This window comes from Triticum aestivum, chromosome 7D (assembly GCF_018294505.1).
Source record: "Triticum aestivum cultivar Chinese Spring chromosome 7D, IWGSC CS RefSeq v2.1, whole genome shotgun sequence".
NCBI classification, from domain to species: Eukaryota; Viridiplantae; Streptophyta; class Magnoliopsida; order Poales; family Poaceae; genus Triticum; species Triticum aestivum.
In genome coordinates, this window is record NC_057814.1 from 452,954,961 (window position 1) to 452,973,388 (window position 18,428).

Below are 18,428 nucleotides of genomic sequence, written 5' to 3' on the forward strand. Positions count from 1 at the left end.
CGACCAAATGTGAGCTGGACATTCTCATTGTAGTTTCTCTTGAAGCGGTTGAAGAGGTTGCGAAGAAGATCAATCCTTGAATCTCTCTGAGTTGAGACACCTTCGTTGACCTTGGAGAGCCAGTCCCAGACCAGCTTCGCAGTTTCCAGTGCACTCACACGGTCGTATTGTCCTTTGGTCAGATGACCACAGATGATGTTCTTGGCAGTCGAATCCAGTTGAATGAACCTCTTGACATTAGCAGTCGTGACACCTTCACCGACCATGGGAACGCCATTCTTGACGACATACCAGAGGTTGACATCAATGGCTTCAAGATGCATGCGCATCTTATTCTTCCAGTAGGGGTAATCAGTGTCATCGAAGACCGGACACGCAGCGGAGACCTTCATTATCCCTGCAGTCGACGTAGCTAAAACTCCAGGTGGTTAAACCGAATCACACAGAATAAGGGAGCACCTTGCTCTGATACCAATTGAAAGTGCTAGTTATCGACTAGAGGGGGGTGAATAGGCGATTTTTATGAAAGTCTTCAAAACACGAGGTCTTTGAAGACAAATAGTAGAAATGAACCTATTGATATGCAGCGGAAGATAGACTACACTAGACAAGCCATAGTCAAGTAAACAATGTAGTGAAAGTACGAAGACTATCAGCAGCTAGGTAGTGTGGATCAGGATGGAAGACAGTATGAAGCCAAACAGTAAATAGTCTTCACACAGTGAAGTCAATAAGATCAGACAAGCAAGCGATGACTTCATGAAGACAAACTGAAAGGTAAAGGGAAGTGGGAGATAGAATCAGTTGCTTGGTGAAGACAAGGATTTGATAGACCAGTTCCAGTTGCTGTGACAACTGTACGTCTGGCTAGGGAGGCTGAGATTTAACTCAGAAGACCGTGTCTTCACCTTATTCCCCTTGAGCTAAGGACACCCAGTCCTCGCCCAATCACCCTGGTAAGTCTTCAAGGTAGACTTCCAAACCTTCACAGACTTCGTTCACCGGTGATTCACAATGACTCTTGGATGCTTAGAACGTGATGCCTAACCGGCTGGAGGATTCACAGTCCTCAAGTGTAACAAGTCTTCAGGTCACACAGACAGAAAGACTTCAGTGATGCCTAACACTCTTTGGCTCTGGGTGTTTTGGGCTTTGTCCTCGCAAGGATCTCTCTCTCAAATGCTTCGGGGGTGGGTTGCTCTCAAACGACAAAAGTCGTGCACTAACTCTGAGCGGCCACCAATTTATGGTGTAGGGGGTGGGATATTTATAGCCAGGAGGCAACCCAACCTGATTTGTCCGAAATGACCCTGGGTCACTAAGGAACCAACACGTGTCCAACGGTCGGATTTCAAACACACGCGACAGCTTTACTTGGGCTACAAGCAAGGCTGACTCATCCAGCTCTGGATAAGATTTGCCCTCATTGTCTTCGCTCGAAGACATAGGATTTTGGTTGAGCATCACATCAGTCACTCTGACTTTGTTCACTTGAACCCCACTTAACAGTACGGTGGTTCCTATGACTCAACAAAGAAGAAAAGGAAACTACGAAACAACTATGTCTTCGCACTCCATAGTCTTCAAGTGAATGTCTTCACATGTCATAATCTTCATCATGAATGTCTTCACGAACCACCATTGTCTTCAATGTCTTCACACATTTTTAGGGGTCATCTCTGGTAGGTAAACCGAATCAATAAGGGACTACTACCTGTGCTATCCTGCAATTCTCACAAACACATTAGTCCCTCAACCAAGTTTATCGTCAATACTCCAAAACCAACTAGGGGTGGCACTAGATGCACTTACAAGTAGGTAGGTTGAAGTGATAAACGCATAAAATACCCCATTTAGATGAGGGTAAATATGGGTGTAAACTCCACTCATCAACCTCCCTCTCTCCTAGGACGACTCCTCCGACGAGCTTGCGGATCTCCTCCTTTGGCTTTACATTTATTTGAATTGAAGCACATAGATGTATGAAAACTTTCTACCTGTATTGATAGGGAAATACTTGCATCAGGGGCTTTGGTTCACTCGGCATTAATTGATGAGGAACTAGTGGCGGTTGTTCTCTTTGGAGGGGAGGAAGAAGGGCATCACGGTTCGATTCATCTTGCTACCAAGGTCAAGGAGTAGGGAAGAGCTCAAGGTTGTTAGATGGCATATGAAGGCTTATGCCATGCCGAGGCGATGGCGATAAGATCGCCATGTGGTGCTCGACCGATTGGCTTGATTAGGAGGAGGACAAGGGGAACAAGTTGTTACAATGCCACGGGGATGCAACCGGGGTTGGAGTGCTAGGCGACAGTGTGAATTACTTGCGGATGCGACGATAGAGTCGAGTTGGGTCCAAAGGACATTGATGGAGAGCTAACCATTGCGGCAGGTTTAGGAAGAAGCAGCTAAGGGGTGGATGCGAGGCAGTACTAGTTCAAGGAGAGGATGGTCTGGCGACGTGGCGCTAGGGGGCTGGGCCGACAACACCGATGAGGGCGGGACGGGGTGAGGGCACAGCCTCACATGCCATGAGAACTGCCTATGCACGCAGGGACCACTATTTACGTGTGGTTCCACACGTGCAAAGCCCCATAATGGCATTGCCGCTCGTCTTCCCACCAAATAGGAAGAACAAAGTATAGCTTTGTTGGTCCATTGCCCGGGAGTGCATGCTGCCCACCCGGGTTCGAGTCTGGACTCCTCCATGGTGCTCATGTTGCTTCTCTAAAAAAATACGAGTAAGGGCTATTCCTGGTTGATCTCATGGCCTCCCCTCCCCCCCCCCCTCCCCCCTCTCTCTCCCAGATATGAGTGTTTTAAACCGGTACCCTTTCGCCACCGTACGACAAACAACAATGTCAAGCCTAGGGTTGTACTCCCTCCATCTTATAATATAATAACGTTTTCGACACTAGCATAGTGTCAAAAAGTTTTTATATTATGGGACGTAGGGAGTACTCCCTCCATCCGGTGAAAAGTGTACATATAGAAATTTTAGGACAAATTATGGAGTAGAGTAAAAAATGCATTAGAAAGATGCAAGCCATCATTACTCTCCTCTTTAATTACCCAACCCCCAATGAGCTAAGTGCATGTAGAAATTAAGGAGACTATGTGTAGAATGTTATTGTTCTTGATTACCGTGTGATGAGAGAGAAGCATTTTTTCTACTTTAAAGTGCATTGGAAAGATAAATGTACACTCTTTTGTGCACAAATTTTAAAGCCAAACATACACTTTTCACCGGACGAAGGGAATATCACCGCCATCATACAATGCACAACAGTAATCAAAGCAAACATCCAAAACCCAAATAAAAGTAGAAGTGTTTGATTGCTGGCAGCAGGGATTCCGCTATTCATATGAGGTTAATATATACTTTTACCGATGGTAAAGATGAGGATGATCCAAATTCTGGGGAGATTCGAGATGCGTGTACGTGTATAGAATACAGAAGAAGAAGTGTCCACGGGGGGCACTGGCGCTGTGGGTCAACGAGGACGAGCCGCACCTGCGCGAGCAGTGTAGGTGCATGTGCATGTGCAGGAGGACGCGAGCGACGCCGCTGATTCTGGGCGGTGATGGCGAGGAGAGGTGGACGAGGCAGAGGCCGGGAAACGCCAGTTCGATTCGATTTGATAGTTTTACAGACGCATTTGACAGTTCGGTGATAGCGACCACATACATATGCGTGCAGAAACGCCGAACAAACAATATATTAAAGCCCCATCCTCTCCTCACTGATTAATAGCCAAGCTTCTTCTTCTACTAGTCTGAAGGCAGTAGTTTGCGCTAGTATCACTATCGTGTAACTTCGTACGTTGCCGACTACTTTCAATGGCGGCCTTTGCAAAGATCGCCATGGAGTGCCTGCACGATCCCCTCATCTGGCTACTTCTTGCGTCGGTGGCCTTGGTCATCCTGCAAAGACGGCGGCTGAAACTGAACCCGCCGCCGCTCCCTCCAGGCCCCAAGCCGCTACCGATCATCGGCAACCTGATGATGGCGGACCAGCTGACCCACCGTGGCCTGGCGGCGCTGGCCAAGCAGTACGGCGGGTTGCTGCACCTCCGCCTGGGCTCGCTCCGCGTCTTCGCGGTGTCCACCCCGGAGTACGCGCGCGAGGTGCTCCAGGCGCAGGACAGCGACTTCTGGTACCGCCCAGCCTCCATCGCCGTCCGCTACCTCACCTACGGCTGCTCCGACATGGCGTTCGCGCGCGACGGGCCCTACTGGCGCCAGATGCGCAAGCTGTGCGTCACCAAGCTCTTCAGCCGCCGGCGCGCCGAGACCTGGCTGGCCGTGCGCGACGGGTACGGGGAGCTCGCCCGGGCCGTCGGCAGGTCCAGCGGCGAGGCCGTGAACCTCGGCGAGCTCATCTTCAAGCACACCGTTAGCATCATCTTCCGGGCCGCCTTCGGCGTGCGCGACGTCCAAGGACTGGACGAGTTCATCCCCATGTTCAAGGAGTTCTCCAAGCTCTTAGAGGCGTTCCACGTCGGTGACTTCTTCCCTTGGCTAAGCTGGATGGGCCGGCGGGGCTTCGACCGGCGCCTTCGCACCGTGCGCGGCGCTCTAGGAACGTTTGTGGACAAGATCATTGACGAGCACGTGAGGAGGGGCAAGAACCCCGACGACGCCGACGCTGACATGGTAGACGGCCTACTCGCGCTCCTCGCTGATGCCAACCAAGCCAGCGGGGAGGACGACCTCCGCTTCACCCGCGACAACGTTAGGGCCATGATGATGGTAAGAGCTCAAACTTTCGCTGCAGTGTTTGTTAGTACTACAGTTCATACATACTACGATTCAAACTTTCCCAGGAATCCAAAGGTCATATGTATGTTACTGACGACGTGGTTTGCCTGCACAATGTTGTTGGTGAATGCAGGACATGTTGTTTGGCGGGCCGGACACGGTGGGGTTCACCATTGAGTGGGCGATGGCAGAGATGATGCATTGCCCTGACATCCTTCTGCGGCTGCAGCAGGAGCTCGTCGACATTGTGGGGCTTGATCGGACTGTTGACGAATCGGACCTTGGCAAGCTCCCCTTCCTCAAGTGTGTCATCAAGGAGACGCTCCGAATGCACCCACCGATCCCGATTCACCTCCACGGGAACACCAAAGATTGCGTCCTCGGTGGCTACTCCGTGCCCAGGGGCTCCCGTGTCTTTATCAACGCGTGGGCGATCAACCGCGACGGCGAGGCGTGGAAGGACCCTAACGCGTTCCGGCCATCGAGGTTCATGCCAGATGGGGAAGCCACCGGGCTGGATCTCAAGGGCGGCTGCTACGAGCTATTGTCGTTCGGTTCGGGGCGGCGCTCGTGCCCAGCACAGGGGCTTGGCCAGCACGCCGTGGAGTTTGCCATCGCGCAGCTTGTGCATGGGTTCAACTGGAAGCTACCCGGTGACATGAAACCAACGGAGCTCGACATGAGCGACATGAACGGTGTCACTGTGTCCCGCGCCACACGACTCTATGCAGTTCCCACACCCCGGCTCAATTGTCCTTTGTAATATTAATTAGAACATCGAGCTCTTTGTTGTGACGTATTGTAGGTGGAACTACTTGCCATAAGATTGCGTGTCAGGCTTTAGATACAAACACGTGGTACACAACTACACACCATGGAATATGGAGTGTGCAACCGCCTTCCTCCATTTGCTCATCGTTCCATTTAAGTGCTTCAACATCCACTGGTAATGGCAACAACGTCGCATGCAAGGTAAGTTACATAATACTTTTTCCCTTGTTGAAATACCTAGGATTTGTCTCCTCCCCTGGCGGAGGCAACAACCGAGATTTCGCTGACCCTGATCTCTCGCGTTCCCTTCCTCTCCGCTGACTTGCGTGATTCCCAGAGGCGTTCCGAAGGAAGACTGATAGGCCATGGCAGATGTAGGTGAGTCGTGTCACATGTGATTGGAGAAGGAAGATGTAGAGGACTACAAATGCTCGACCTGCATGAGTATAAAGGCGATCGATTTGCCTGAACATTTCCACACAATTACACAGAAATTGCTTTTTTTAATAATATGCAAGAATAAGTATACAATAGTGTAATTTTCACAAAGATGTAAGTTTCCTAAAAAGGAATGAATCAGTGACATTAGTATTATACTTAAACAGGAAAGAAAAATAGAATAAAAATAATGAAGTTTGGGTAATGTATTACCTTTTAAGAAGAATGAAAATAAAATAAAAAATTACAACAAAATCAAAATGATGAAGTTTTCTAGGAAAGAGTGAATTAGTGATAATGTTATTACCCTTTAAGAAGAAATAAAATGAAATGAAAGCTAAAATAAAATCAAAATAATGAAGTTTTCTAGGAAAAAATGAATTAGTGATAATCTTACTACCCTTTAAGAAAAAAAGAAAATAAACTGAAAACTAAAATAAAAACAAAATAATAAAGTTTTATATGGAAAAATGAATAGCGGTATTGGCATTGCCCTTTAAAAAATATAATGACGAAATTGGAAAATAATTTACACAGAAATTACGTCATTTTCTAATATCCAAGAATAAGCATATAATAGCGGAAAAAAATTGCAATTAGGAGTGCCCTAAGAATGAATTAGTTAGTGGGGTTGGTATTACCCATTACGAAGAAGGAAAATGAATAAAAACTAAAACAAAATCAAAATAATAAAATTATCTAACAAAGAATGAATTAGTGGCAATGGTATTATCCTTTAAGAAGAAACAAAATAAAAACTAAACATTATGACAAGATTTGCACACAATTTACAAAGAAATTGTGCTTTTGTATAACATGCAAGAACAATCATAGAATAGTGGATCTTTTATGAGAAGGAAGTTTCATTAGAAGAAAATGAATTAGTGGAGTTGGTGTTACCCATGAAGAACAAAGAAAATAAAATAAAATCAAAATAATGTTATTTTCTAAGTAAGAATGAAATAGTGACATCGGTATTTCTCTTTAAGAAGAAAGAAAATATAAATATAAAATATAAAAGTTGCACTAAAATTGCACTTTTTATAATATAGAAATAGTGATCTAAAAAGTCTTACATTTCTTTACAGAGTACAATTTTAACACTCTAATGTAGTTACACACTTATTGTTTCAGGCGGAACTACAGAAAGGCCCAATGGGCCGTGGCCCTTCAAACAACAACCCACATGTTATTTTCTAAGAAGTATAGTTTTCACTCTCAAATCCTGTCCAATGTCTCCATAGCCCCCCAAAGTCGATTTTGGTCTGATTTAGACCCCAAAAATATCAATACCGGTTTAATCTGCCCCTGAGCTGTTTAGTGTCACATCAAAAATGGTTTTGCATGTGATTTTCGTTTATTTGATGATCACTTGGCGCTGATGTGGCAAATGGTCACTCTTTTCCCGGCCAGTGTTTACAGCTCATAAATTCCCCAAATGGGCGCTTGAACCCTAAATTCCCCATTGACGCTCGCTCGCTCGATCCAAGACCTCACGCTCGAATTCAGGCCTCACTCTTGAATCGGCTGCAGTCCATGGCGTCATCCACGAGCTTCTCGGCTAGCTCCTCCACGGGACGCAGGTCCTATTCTAGTGGTACGGCGGCAGCGACACTGTCGCCGGTGCCATATCATGAGGGTCCGTTGCAGTACAAGTTAGTGTTGTGCGGATGCGGAGTGAAAGCCCGTCGGCAGAAGCCTGTTGAATCCAGGGCGAAGGTACCAGGAAATCAAAGGTGTGTTCTTGCTGTTCTTTGTGTGAGCCTATTTTCTTGGAGAAGTCCATTGTTAGCTGATTGCAATGCAATTTCAGGGTCTGGACTGTTGGTGAATCGTGGCATGATGTTGCTGAATCGTCTGAAAAAAGAGAAGATGTAATTGAAGAATCTCGCTCTAGGCTGAAGCTTGCATGGCGAAGGTAGTTGACTGGAGATGGGCATGAGGTTGTTTGTGAATGAGATGCAATTCAAGCACGCAGCAGTAGTAGAATTAGGTCCTTAAGTAGAAGACTTGCAGATAAAATTAACAAGATTTAGATCGTGAGTAGTGCCTGTTGTAATTCACATGAGTAGTGCTTCATGCTGAGAATTTATAAGAAAATGTCTGTAGGATGTTCAGAAGATTGGATTTTTCAGAAAAAAAATTCCTCAGCGTAAGCACACAATTCTGCATAACTGAGCATAAACGCCTCTGCCTCTAGTTCTCCTGTGTAGTCAGCCTGTCCATTTTTCCTCTCAAATGAGCCGGCTTAATGATATCTGGCCAACAAGTAATCAAGTGGATCTCGCGGATCCATACGAGCTGCAAAATGAATGAATTTCTTATCAGTTATACTTACAGAGTAAACAAATGCAATCATAATTCAGTCCATATTCTGTCCAAATGCACTAGTTTATTTGGGCAAACTAAAACCCTCATTATATTCCCAGATTAGTGGGGATAAACCCCGAAAGTACATCACGTTACAATAGATGGCACCAAGAAAATAAAAATGTACAACCATGCCACCAAGCATGTGTACACGTACATGAAGATAAATGACATGTACAGAACATGAAGCTGCAGTCAAAACTACTAAAACTACTGAAAATACAGTCAAAACTACTAAAACTGCAGTCAAATGCAAATGCACTATTGAAACTGCAGTCAAAACTGTACTCAAAACTACTAAAACTACTCTGAATTCAGTCCAAATTCAGACTAGTTATACTGCAGTACTAAAATTACAGTAAAAGTTCTGTACAAATGCTGTCAAAATTCAGAGTATTTATACTGTACTACTAAAACAGCAGTCAAAATTCAGAGTTAACACTCTTCAGCAATCAAATTCGGTCAAAAACGTCACGTTCTGTTTCTATAAGACAATTATCACTACAAGCACAGTGCAAATTCATCTACTTTATTTCTGAAATTAACAGGCCGGTCATCTGCAAATTAGCCCCTTTTAATATCAAAACAACAGAGCTATCACGAACACATGATGCGATCAAGCCTCGCCCTTAACACTGTTAGCAACCCAGAGATATATTGCTCGATCTAGTAACTCTTCTCACGAATTCAGGTAGCAATTTAGGTTACAACTTGGGGATACACGAATTGGGAAAGGGGAAGGGGAAGAGAGCCGCCGCCGGGTTCGCCGTGATCCACTGGATGAGCAGAGCGTTGCCTTCTCCCTCGTACTTGTAGTCTGCGGCGCTCGATGGTCTCCCGATGGGCCAGGCCCATGTACCGGTACAGGGGCAAGCCCATGTACCAGCCAGGGGAGGGCTCCTGACATCCCTCCCTTCTTGACTTCGGCTTGACCCCAAGCCGACACCATCTAGACCCGCCTGGATCCCATTTGCACTTGATGATGCTTGACTTGGTTGTCGTCATGATCGAAGCCAGAGTGGACTTCAACAAAGTAGGAACAACAGTTGCGGTCGATGGGAGCCCCGCTGAAGAAGGTGTCCAGGAAGTAGTCAGTTTCAGCACAGTCATGGTCGAAGCTGAGAAAGTAGTACTCATGGTCGACAGAGCCTTGCGCGAAGACGACAGCAATGGTGATGGTACCCCTCCCTTCTTGAAAATGCCCTTGATTGTAGGAGGTAGAAGGCACTAGGTCCCTCACGGCCAACGTTGTTGTATAAGACTTGAAAGACTCACACCACCATGATCTCGTGAAACTTGTTGTACCTTGAGTCGATTGGAATCCAGGCAGTTGATGAAGTGAAATATCGCTGGCGTGGATGAGGTAGTGGACCACCAAGATGATGACACACACCGCTCCTGAGAAGACCACTCGGTGAGCCAATTCCATTGACAACCGCAATGCCAGTCCTCCAGGATCCCAAGAACAGCCCCGCTGGTACAGGCCCAAGTCAGATTTCATCATACAAATGTTACAGGTGAGTTGAGAAACTGAACAAAGCCAAAACAGGAAGCACATATTGTTGTAGGCATCAAGCTGCGTGTTGGAAATGTCCAGCGGACAGGTCAGGAATAGTAGAAGCTCATATGACACATGCCGTATTGGAAGTTCACTCGTCAGACAACCATTGGCGCTAGATAGTTGATAATGAATCTCTGCTGCAAATTGTATAGCCTGAATCGCAAATAGTTTGAGAGTGTCGACATACCAGCCATGATTGACCTTACTTAATATTTGTTCAGAAAGGGAACGAGGCAACATAAAAATATGTTGTGAATTTTTGTCCCACCATTGATGCTCGTCCCACTGCCATTGCATCGTGATACCAGCTGGAGCAAAATACAATAATGGCCAAAATTGCACGAACTGCAGACAGACACTATTCGGAAGTGTTGTACTTAGAGCACCCAATCGCTGCTTGTTGTGAAGGAGCTTGTCATGGCCACTGAAATCTGAATCATTTTTGTCCTGTTTCAAAAACCACGAGCATGAGAGCTGCACTGGAAGTATCCTTATGCAATTCCCAAGGAGATTGGAGCACCGTTCCCATGCATTGTTAGTGTGGAAGTTGATTGAAGCACGACGACTGCCTTTAAATTCTTCTTGACTCAAAACAACCCAGCGCACTGACATACGCATAATAATGAATTATTCCCTTAGGCAGTTCTGAACGCACTTGCACTGCTCGGCAATCGCAAGAACCAGATGGCCATGGAAGCTTCAGGTGGACATTTGTTTGACCAAATCTAGACTTCAGATGCAGATTTGGAAAATACCTTGAGAAAGCGATACGAGAATTCAGATTATGGAAGAACTGGTTATAGCGCTCAGGTGATATAAGTTGCTGCGTACTAGCTTTCTCATGTTTCACAGGAGGTTGAGCAAATGGTAAGAGAAGAACCAGCAGCGATAGGGGCACTGTATGGATCCAGCAAACAACCTTCTTAGAGGAATATGTTTTCAGGTGCACAATTACTAGATACCTCCAGCTCCAGGATGCTCTCAGACAATTCAGATCACCAAATAAATTCTTCTTCACATAAATAACTTGTGGTGGCAGCCCTGCATGATTCAGAGTCATACCTTCATGAGAGCAAGCACACAACAGCCACCTCAGGGGTCGTACCTTATTTCCATCAGCGAGGTCCATCCAAAATGAGGCACCAGTAGGTGGTAGCCAAGATAATAGCAGCAGTGCCCTATGAAGATACAACAATGACTCACCGAATGTAGACAACAGAGACGAACGACACTCAATCCCAGTCCCCGAAGTTGATATGTGTAAACTAAAAACTGAATACTTATATCCATGTGCTAGCTCGCCTGTGTACAATTTGCTGAACTGCTCGAAATGGAAAGAATCATATCATGCAAGCACCCAGTGATATCACATGAGCTGAGTATGATAGTGCAGCAGAACATCCATCCTGGATCCCAAGTTCGCCAATAAAGACATATCTTATGGTACTCCGGAAACAGCCATCCTCTAGGCCAAAACTGGAGTTAATTGCACGTTGGTACCACACTTGCGCACCTACTCACGAATCAGTACCATTAGTCACTTTTTTTGCCATGCAGTGCCAACTCTAAGCCTAAGTGTTGCAAAACAGTCTGACAGCCGTATAAGCGCGTATTGACGGTGTATCTGACCGCTGGAACCCGTGCGTCAGGGCTGACGTGGCATGCTCTTTTACAAAAACAACCCTTACTTTTTATTTAATCACGCGCGGGTGCCGTAGAGGAACGGCAGGTCGCCGGCCCAGCGCGCGGCGACGGCGGGGCCGAGCGCGGCGGGGTGGCGCGCGAGCCAGGCGCCGAGCAGCTCGCCGCCGGGGAGCACGGCGGAGGGCGCGGCCGGGTGCCTGCCCATCCAGAGCTCCGCGTAGGGGCGGGCCCGGTCGCAGTCCTCCCGCACCTACCCGGCGTCGGATCCGCGCGACCCCGTCGCCACCAACCACCGGGCCATTACCCACTTCCTTCTTCTCCCCCTCAGGCCGCCGTACCTCCATGGGCCTCCCACTGCTCCCTCCCATGCCTTGCCGGAGACCGTCCATCCTCTCTGCGTCTTGCTAGTGTCCTGGCCTTCCTCCCCGTCATGGTAGCAGGCCAATAGACGATGGGAGTCCTGAGCCAGCGAGCCACCGCCGTGCGGAGGGCCCTTCCCAGCGCACCTCCCGGCGTCCGATCCAGTGCGGCCCAGGCTTGACCGTGACGAGTCCTTCCTCCAACACAAGCCCCGACAACGGATCCGGCCGTGGCACGCCTCCTCTGCTCTACTTGCCGCCGGAATCAGGCTGCCCCCTGCCACCTGCGGCCAAAGTTGAGAGCAAAGGGGACGGTGCAGCGGGCGTGTGCGCACGCGATGGCCGGGCGGAGATGCAGTCAACACCCGTGCGGCGGCTGAGAGGCGCGCGACGAGGGAGGCGGCGCCGCGCCGGCCCCACGCGTACTACTGCACGCCGCCGCACAGCCGCAGCGGCGGCGGCAGCTCCGGCGAGGAGTCCTCGGGCGGCGTCTCGTCGTTCGGCGGGGAGGCCTCGGGCGACGCCGGCGGGGAGGGGGAGGGCGCGGTGGAGGGAGCGCCCATTCTCTGTCATGCGGGGCGGAGCAGGGTGGGAGCAGGAAGAGGGGCCCAGAGCTCCGGCGAGCCAGCGACGGGGCTCCGTCGAGGGGAGGCCGGCGAGGTCGAGGCGACGGGGCTCCGGCGAGCCAGCGACGAGGCTCCGGCAAGGTCGCGGCTTTGAGCGATTAAATTTATAACAAAGGGGTTTTCTGCAAAAAAAAATATGCCAAGTTGGCTGTTGACATGCGGGCCCCGCTGGTCAGATACATCGTCAATACGTGTTTATACGTGGCTTAGTCTGTTTTGCAACACTTAGGCTTAGAATTGGCACTGCATGGCAAAAAAAGTGACTAATGGTACTGATTCGTGAGTAGGTGCGCAAGTGTGGTACCAACATGCAATTAACTCCCAAAACTGACTGTTGGCAACAAGTGGTTTTCCAGACTGGACCAAGTTCAGTATCACATAATCCGTGCTTGAAAGAGTTGCATCCCGGAGGTCAACAGACTTGGACAGTTGCATGCCTTCTATTGACCCGTCATGTAGCATCATTGATTGATTGCCAAAGAGAACTGTACAGAATACACAAATAGCAGCAGATGGCCCTGACAGCTTCAGGTGAATATTGTCTTGACTGAACCTGAACAGTGGTCGTGCCTTTGTTTGGAGCTCACGGTCCACGCCCGGTATGTCATGACCTTGTAGCTCAGTTGAAATAGATAAACTCCATTCCTGCTCAGACTGACATGGTTTCCGCTGTACAATTTGCAAATACCTCCAGGATTCCCTCGGGGGCTTTAGATCACCAGAAAAATTCTTCTCGTTTCCCTCTACAGACTCCATCCAAAACGATGGCCACGGCATCGGCCGTAGCAGCAGCCCCTGATGCCTTGTGCGCGGTAAGACGTCCAGCTCATGGTCCAGGAATGGCTGCATCGCAGCTACAGCGTTGGTAGCAGGATGAACGAGGTCGGCGACGAGCGCACATGTGGCTTTTGGGAGTAGTGATGCCGTCGTGAGTGGAGGCGGAAGCGACTTGGCTCCGACTTGGTTCGAACATTCTGTCGAACAGGTCCTGGGCGAGATGACGATGCAGTCAGGAGACCAGTCACAGAGGACCTCAACGACCTTGTGCTTCATTGCAGCTGGTGAATAGGTGTCGGGGAGGACTGCAGGCGCGGTGATGGTCGTCGCAGGGGTGGCGGAGCCGACGAACTTATCGTCACCACCAGAGAAGATCGCGTCGGTGGTCGATGATGGGGTCAGCGCCATGGCTGCGAGGCGGCTATGGGGCGCGACGGGAGTATCCAGTGGGGTTGGGGTAGTGGATGAAGAAGCCGAATCGAGTCCTTCCTCACCGAGCGGCGCCGAAGAGGGGGCGCGCTCCTGCTGCAGAGCAGTGACATTCATGCCGTCAAGCTTGGCGTTGTTGGACCTGATGGCGTCCGTGCTGTTGCGAAGCTCGACTCGGATTTCCTCCATGCGGGAGAGGATTTTCTCAAAATAATCCTTGATAGATGGATCCATGGCTTCAAGTTGATGTAGACCTTGCCGCAAGCTTCACGTCCGCGCCAGATCGAGCGAGGGGAAGGGTGGTGTCTGGCCTCTGATACCAAATGTAGCAACCCAGAGATATATTGCTCGATCTAGTAACTCTTCTCACGAATTCAGGTAGCAATTTAGGTTACAACTTGGGATGCACGAATTGGGAAAGGGGAAGGGGAAGAGAGCCGCCGTCGGGTTCGCCGTGATCCACTGAATGAGCAGAGCGTTGCCTTCTCCCTCGTACTTGTAGTCTGCGGCGCTCGATGGTCTCCCGATGGGCCAGGCCCATGTACCGGTACAGGGGCAAGCCCATGTACCAGCCAGGGGAGGGCTCCTGACAAACACGAACATTACTGATCCCATGTGCGGTAAGCATATCTGAAGCCATCGCTTGATTCCGACGAAGACGGGCTCGCGACGATCGACGGCAGCGTACCCTAACCGCGGAATACGACAGACCGAGCGCTTCCTCTATCCCATGCCAAGGCGACGTCAAGTGAGAGAGACGGTGGCCGCTGCCGGCGACGACGGCGGCAACGCAATTCCAGTAGGCGTGGACGGCGGTGCTGCGGCCTTTCCGATTTCCTGTCTGCACTAGGAAGGCGAAACAGGACGAAGACGAACGCCCACTTATTTCAGCGACCAGCTGCCACATAAGCACGCCACGTCAGTGACAAATCAGTGCCTAATCACAAAATCAAATGCAAAACCACTCTTTTTTTTCGATGAAAATGCAAAACCACTCTTGATGTGACACTAAACCACTCAGGGGGAGATTAAAACCGGTATTGACATTTTTGGGGTCTAAATCAGACCAAAATCGACTTTGAAGGGTTATAGAGACATTGGACAGGATTTGAGGATGAAAACTATACTTATATTTTCTTTAATTTGGCCCGGCCAGCTTTGGGCTGCAAGCTCCATCACTGCTTATTGTATAGCACTTGCATGAATACATTTACACTCGCCCAACATCCCAAAAAAACTCATAGGAAAAAATACTGAAAACAATAAAGGCAAAGGAGAGAGGAATGGTTGCGAATTCACTACTAATTAAGGAGTTCTCATTGAAAGGTCACTCCTGCATGTGCGCCACATGTCGTAACTGGGGAGTTTTTCTTTTTTTCGTAGATTTGGTAATTCAAAATATTTTATCTCTTAAACCGTGCGTCTAAATTCCGAATCGTTTTCATCTTTGGATTCCTTGCGTCGAGATATTTGAAACTAAATCCCATGTTGATAGGTTTCAACAAACTTGTTTTCTCACGAAAAGAATCAGACAAAAAAATTCCCAACCAGAAGCACAGTTTTTTTTCCTTTTCCGAAGAGGTGCCTCTCGCAAAAGCAAATCAGTGCCTCCACAAGAAACAAATATGTGCCTCTCAAGGAAAAAGAAAAAGAAAACACATTTCTTTTTCTTTTTTGAGCGTGGAAGCAAATCTGTGCGTCCACGAGAAGTAAATTTGTGCCTCTCACGAAATATTTTTTTTGGAAAACGTGTCATTTTACTTTTTCGAGAGGCACAATTGTGCCTTCACAAGAAGTAAATATGTGTCTCTTACAAAAAAAACTCATTTTTTCTTTTCCAAGAGGCACACCTCACGAAAGCAAATATGTGCCTTGCGGAAGCAAAATAAAATGAGCTTTTTTTTCTTTCCGAGAGGCACATCTATGGCTCCCGCGGAAAAAAAAACAAAACACATTTTTTCTCATTTCCGAGAGGCACGGCTGTGCCTCTCGCAGGAGTAAATCTGTGCCTCCACGAGAACTAAATCCGTGCCTCAGCGAAAGAAAAAAAAAGGAAACAAGTTTTTTCACACAAAAAAATGTTTTTTGTCCAAAAACCTAGGGAAACCAACCAAAAAGCCAGAAAAAGGAAAAAAATCATCTTAACCCAAAAAACGCGTACAGAAAAAATAAATAAAGGAAATTCTGGGAGAGTGCCTAGCACGTGATATGTGACGGTGGCTACCAAAGGTGACCCTTGCGGGAGCCCCACAACGAGTACTTCTCAGCTAGTTGCTTCCGGATAGCTGGGTTTTCAGATGGGCTAGATATGGCTAGCTTGGTTGCCCAGTCAATGGGCCTCAGCCAATGTAGAGATAGCAGATTCATCCAATGTAGAGATACACCTAAAAAATATCCAACATAGAAATTAGTCACAAATTCTCAGCCTAAAACAGGTCACCATACAACATGAAAATAAGATAGCAGATTCTGAAAGAAAGAGAAAAAATAGCACAAGTCTTAGAGGAGCAATCAACTGGCAGAAAAACCGACTGACCCAATTCAATTTTCAGGCAACTTACATATAGCTAAATTATATATACACTCAGCTCAACTTGTACGTGCATGTTTTAGAGCAAATATATAACTACACCGGTGGCAACACCTCATCGGACGACTGAGGCGCCTCTTCCGGCTCGGAGGCTTTCGCTGTCATCGGCGGTGGCGGCGGCGAGATCACACACCGGCACATTGGGCACGTCCTGTGCGAGTCCAGCCACATGTCTATGCACTCCACGTGGAACAGGTGCCTGCACGCCGGCAGCTGCCGCACCATTTCGCCGCCGTGGATATCCTCCAGGCAGACCGGACACATCGCGCAGCTTGGGGCCGCCAGCTCGCCGTCGCTGTCGTCTACCTCCAGAGGGCACACGTACGCGAACGCCGGCGGCGCGTCCACGACGTGCGCGCGCGCACACCGGCCGGGTGCTCGGGGCCGCCCGCCTGACCTAGCCGTGAGAGCAAGCACGGGACTCACCGGCCTCCCCGTCCGCCGGCCAACCCATGATGTCCTGGGCGCGAAGCAGCCGAGGACGACCAGCAGCGACGCGACCGCTGCCGCGAAGGCGCCGGCCTTCCAGGGGCCGACGGTGGCGGCGAGCACGCAGAAGAGGAGGATGGCCACGCAGGCGACGGCGATGCCGTAGAAGGCCCGGTACCTGAAGACGTCGTCGTTTCCGTCGTCGTCGGCGTCGGCGTCGCTGTAGCGGGAGCTCGCCGAGAGCCTCGGGTAAAGGCTGAGCATGATGAGCTGAGTTGAGCGTAGAGACCAGAGTGTGTAATCAGTTGTACTGTACGTGCTTGCTGCAAGATGATTAAACTTTGACCAGGAAGGAATGAGCTGAGGATGCAGTGCTGCCACCAACGTTTTCGCGGCAATTTGTAGTGCTCGGTCGGCTTAAGGATTTAGCGCAAGGTTTCGGCGTGTCGCTGCTGCTGCCGCAGCAATTTGATTAAGCTTTTTTCAAGTAGAAACTGATGGACTAATGGTCTCCATTTCTTACTTGGTTACTGGCTACCTCACGTACGGCAGCATAGAAAATTACGGTGTTGTATTGACGTGTTGACTCTGGTGTCCAGATGACGGGCCAATTAGCTCAAAAAAATATTTGAAATGCGCACGGCGGCGCAGAATTGGCACGGCCCTCATACATGTTTTTCAAGTTGGACCCTGATTACTTGATAAGAACCACACGTGTGCTACGAATATATGACAACTCCAAACATTTTTATGACAAGTTTAGTGAAGTGAGGATGACAATTTTAGTTGTCAAGCATAACAACTTTGTTTTTGAATGGCAAGTTTCAGTGTTTTGGGGGGTTTGTTTTCTCTTTTCAAATGGCAACTTTAGTTGTAAAAAACATTAATGACGGAGTGCTTCGTGCTACACGTATGACACTTATCATTTGGGTTCAAATTTCAGTCCATTCCCTGTGGCATCCAATATGTATGAAAACTTTCGTGTTTTCGCAAAGCAAGATATTTGTTTTGAAACAACTATCTAATTTTTCAATGAAGTAAGATGGGTTTTGTTTTGAAACAGCTATCTAATTTTCAATCAAGTAAGATGGAATTTGTTCTGAAACAGCTATCTATTTTTTCAATCAAGTAAGATGGAATAAACACATATGCTTCGGCGCGCTAGCAATATAGCACCACAACATGAATGGAGGGATGAAAAGAAACAACGACGTCAACGTTTTAAATGTTATTTCTGATAAAACTTCAAAATGATTTATCTCTCGATACGTCATTTGGGTTTATGAACTTTTTTTGAAAAGTTTGGGTTTATGACTTGTCTCTATAGTTAGCTTTGTTCCCATAAGATTTCCGAAAACAGAGTATTTAACAACAACAAAAACTACCACATTATGACCAAGCTTGACAGAAAACTACCACTTTAATAAAAAAATCCCAAAACTATCACTTTTGGACTATTTTTGGCAACAACAAAAAAACAAGCCAGAAAAGTGTCTGATTTGGCTCGTTTAAACCCGTTTATGACAGTCTGGGCCCACTCGTCAAGCCTGAAAAAGTCAACTCTATTAACTTTGACGATTAACATGTGGGGCCCACATGTCAGTTTCATCTCTTACCCACTGAAAAAAATAGCGCGCTATAGCGCCGCTAATAGCACGCTATAGCATATAGAG

General features: G+C 48.0%; 1 protein-coding gene and 1 long non-coding RNA gene across 2 annotated transcripts; both read left to right on the forward strand.

The window, feature by feature from the left end:
- The first annotated feature begins 3,764 nt into the window (after positions 1-3,764).
- Positions 3,765-5,693, forward strand: LOC123171565 (cytochrome P450 84A1-like). The gene is made up of 2 exons (XM_044589017.1): positions 3,765-4,752; positions 4,895-5,693. The coding sequence occupies exons 1-2, from the start codon at positions 3,841-3,843 to the stop codon at positions 5,522-5,524; spliced, it is 1,542 nt and encodes a 513-aa protein (XP_044444952.1). The 5' UTR covers positions 3,765-3,840; the 3' UTR covers positions 5,525-5,693.
- A 1,524-nt stretch (positions 5,694-7,217) lies between these two features.
- LOC123171567 (uncharacterized) lies at positions 7,218-8,090 on the forward strand. Its single transcript, XR_006485298.1, has 2 exons — positions 7,218-7,706; positions 7,784-8,090. It is a non-coding gene; the product is annotated as an uncharacterized lncRNA (long non-coding RNA).
- The last annotated feature ends 10,338 nt before the right edge of the window (positions 8,091-18,428 follow it).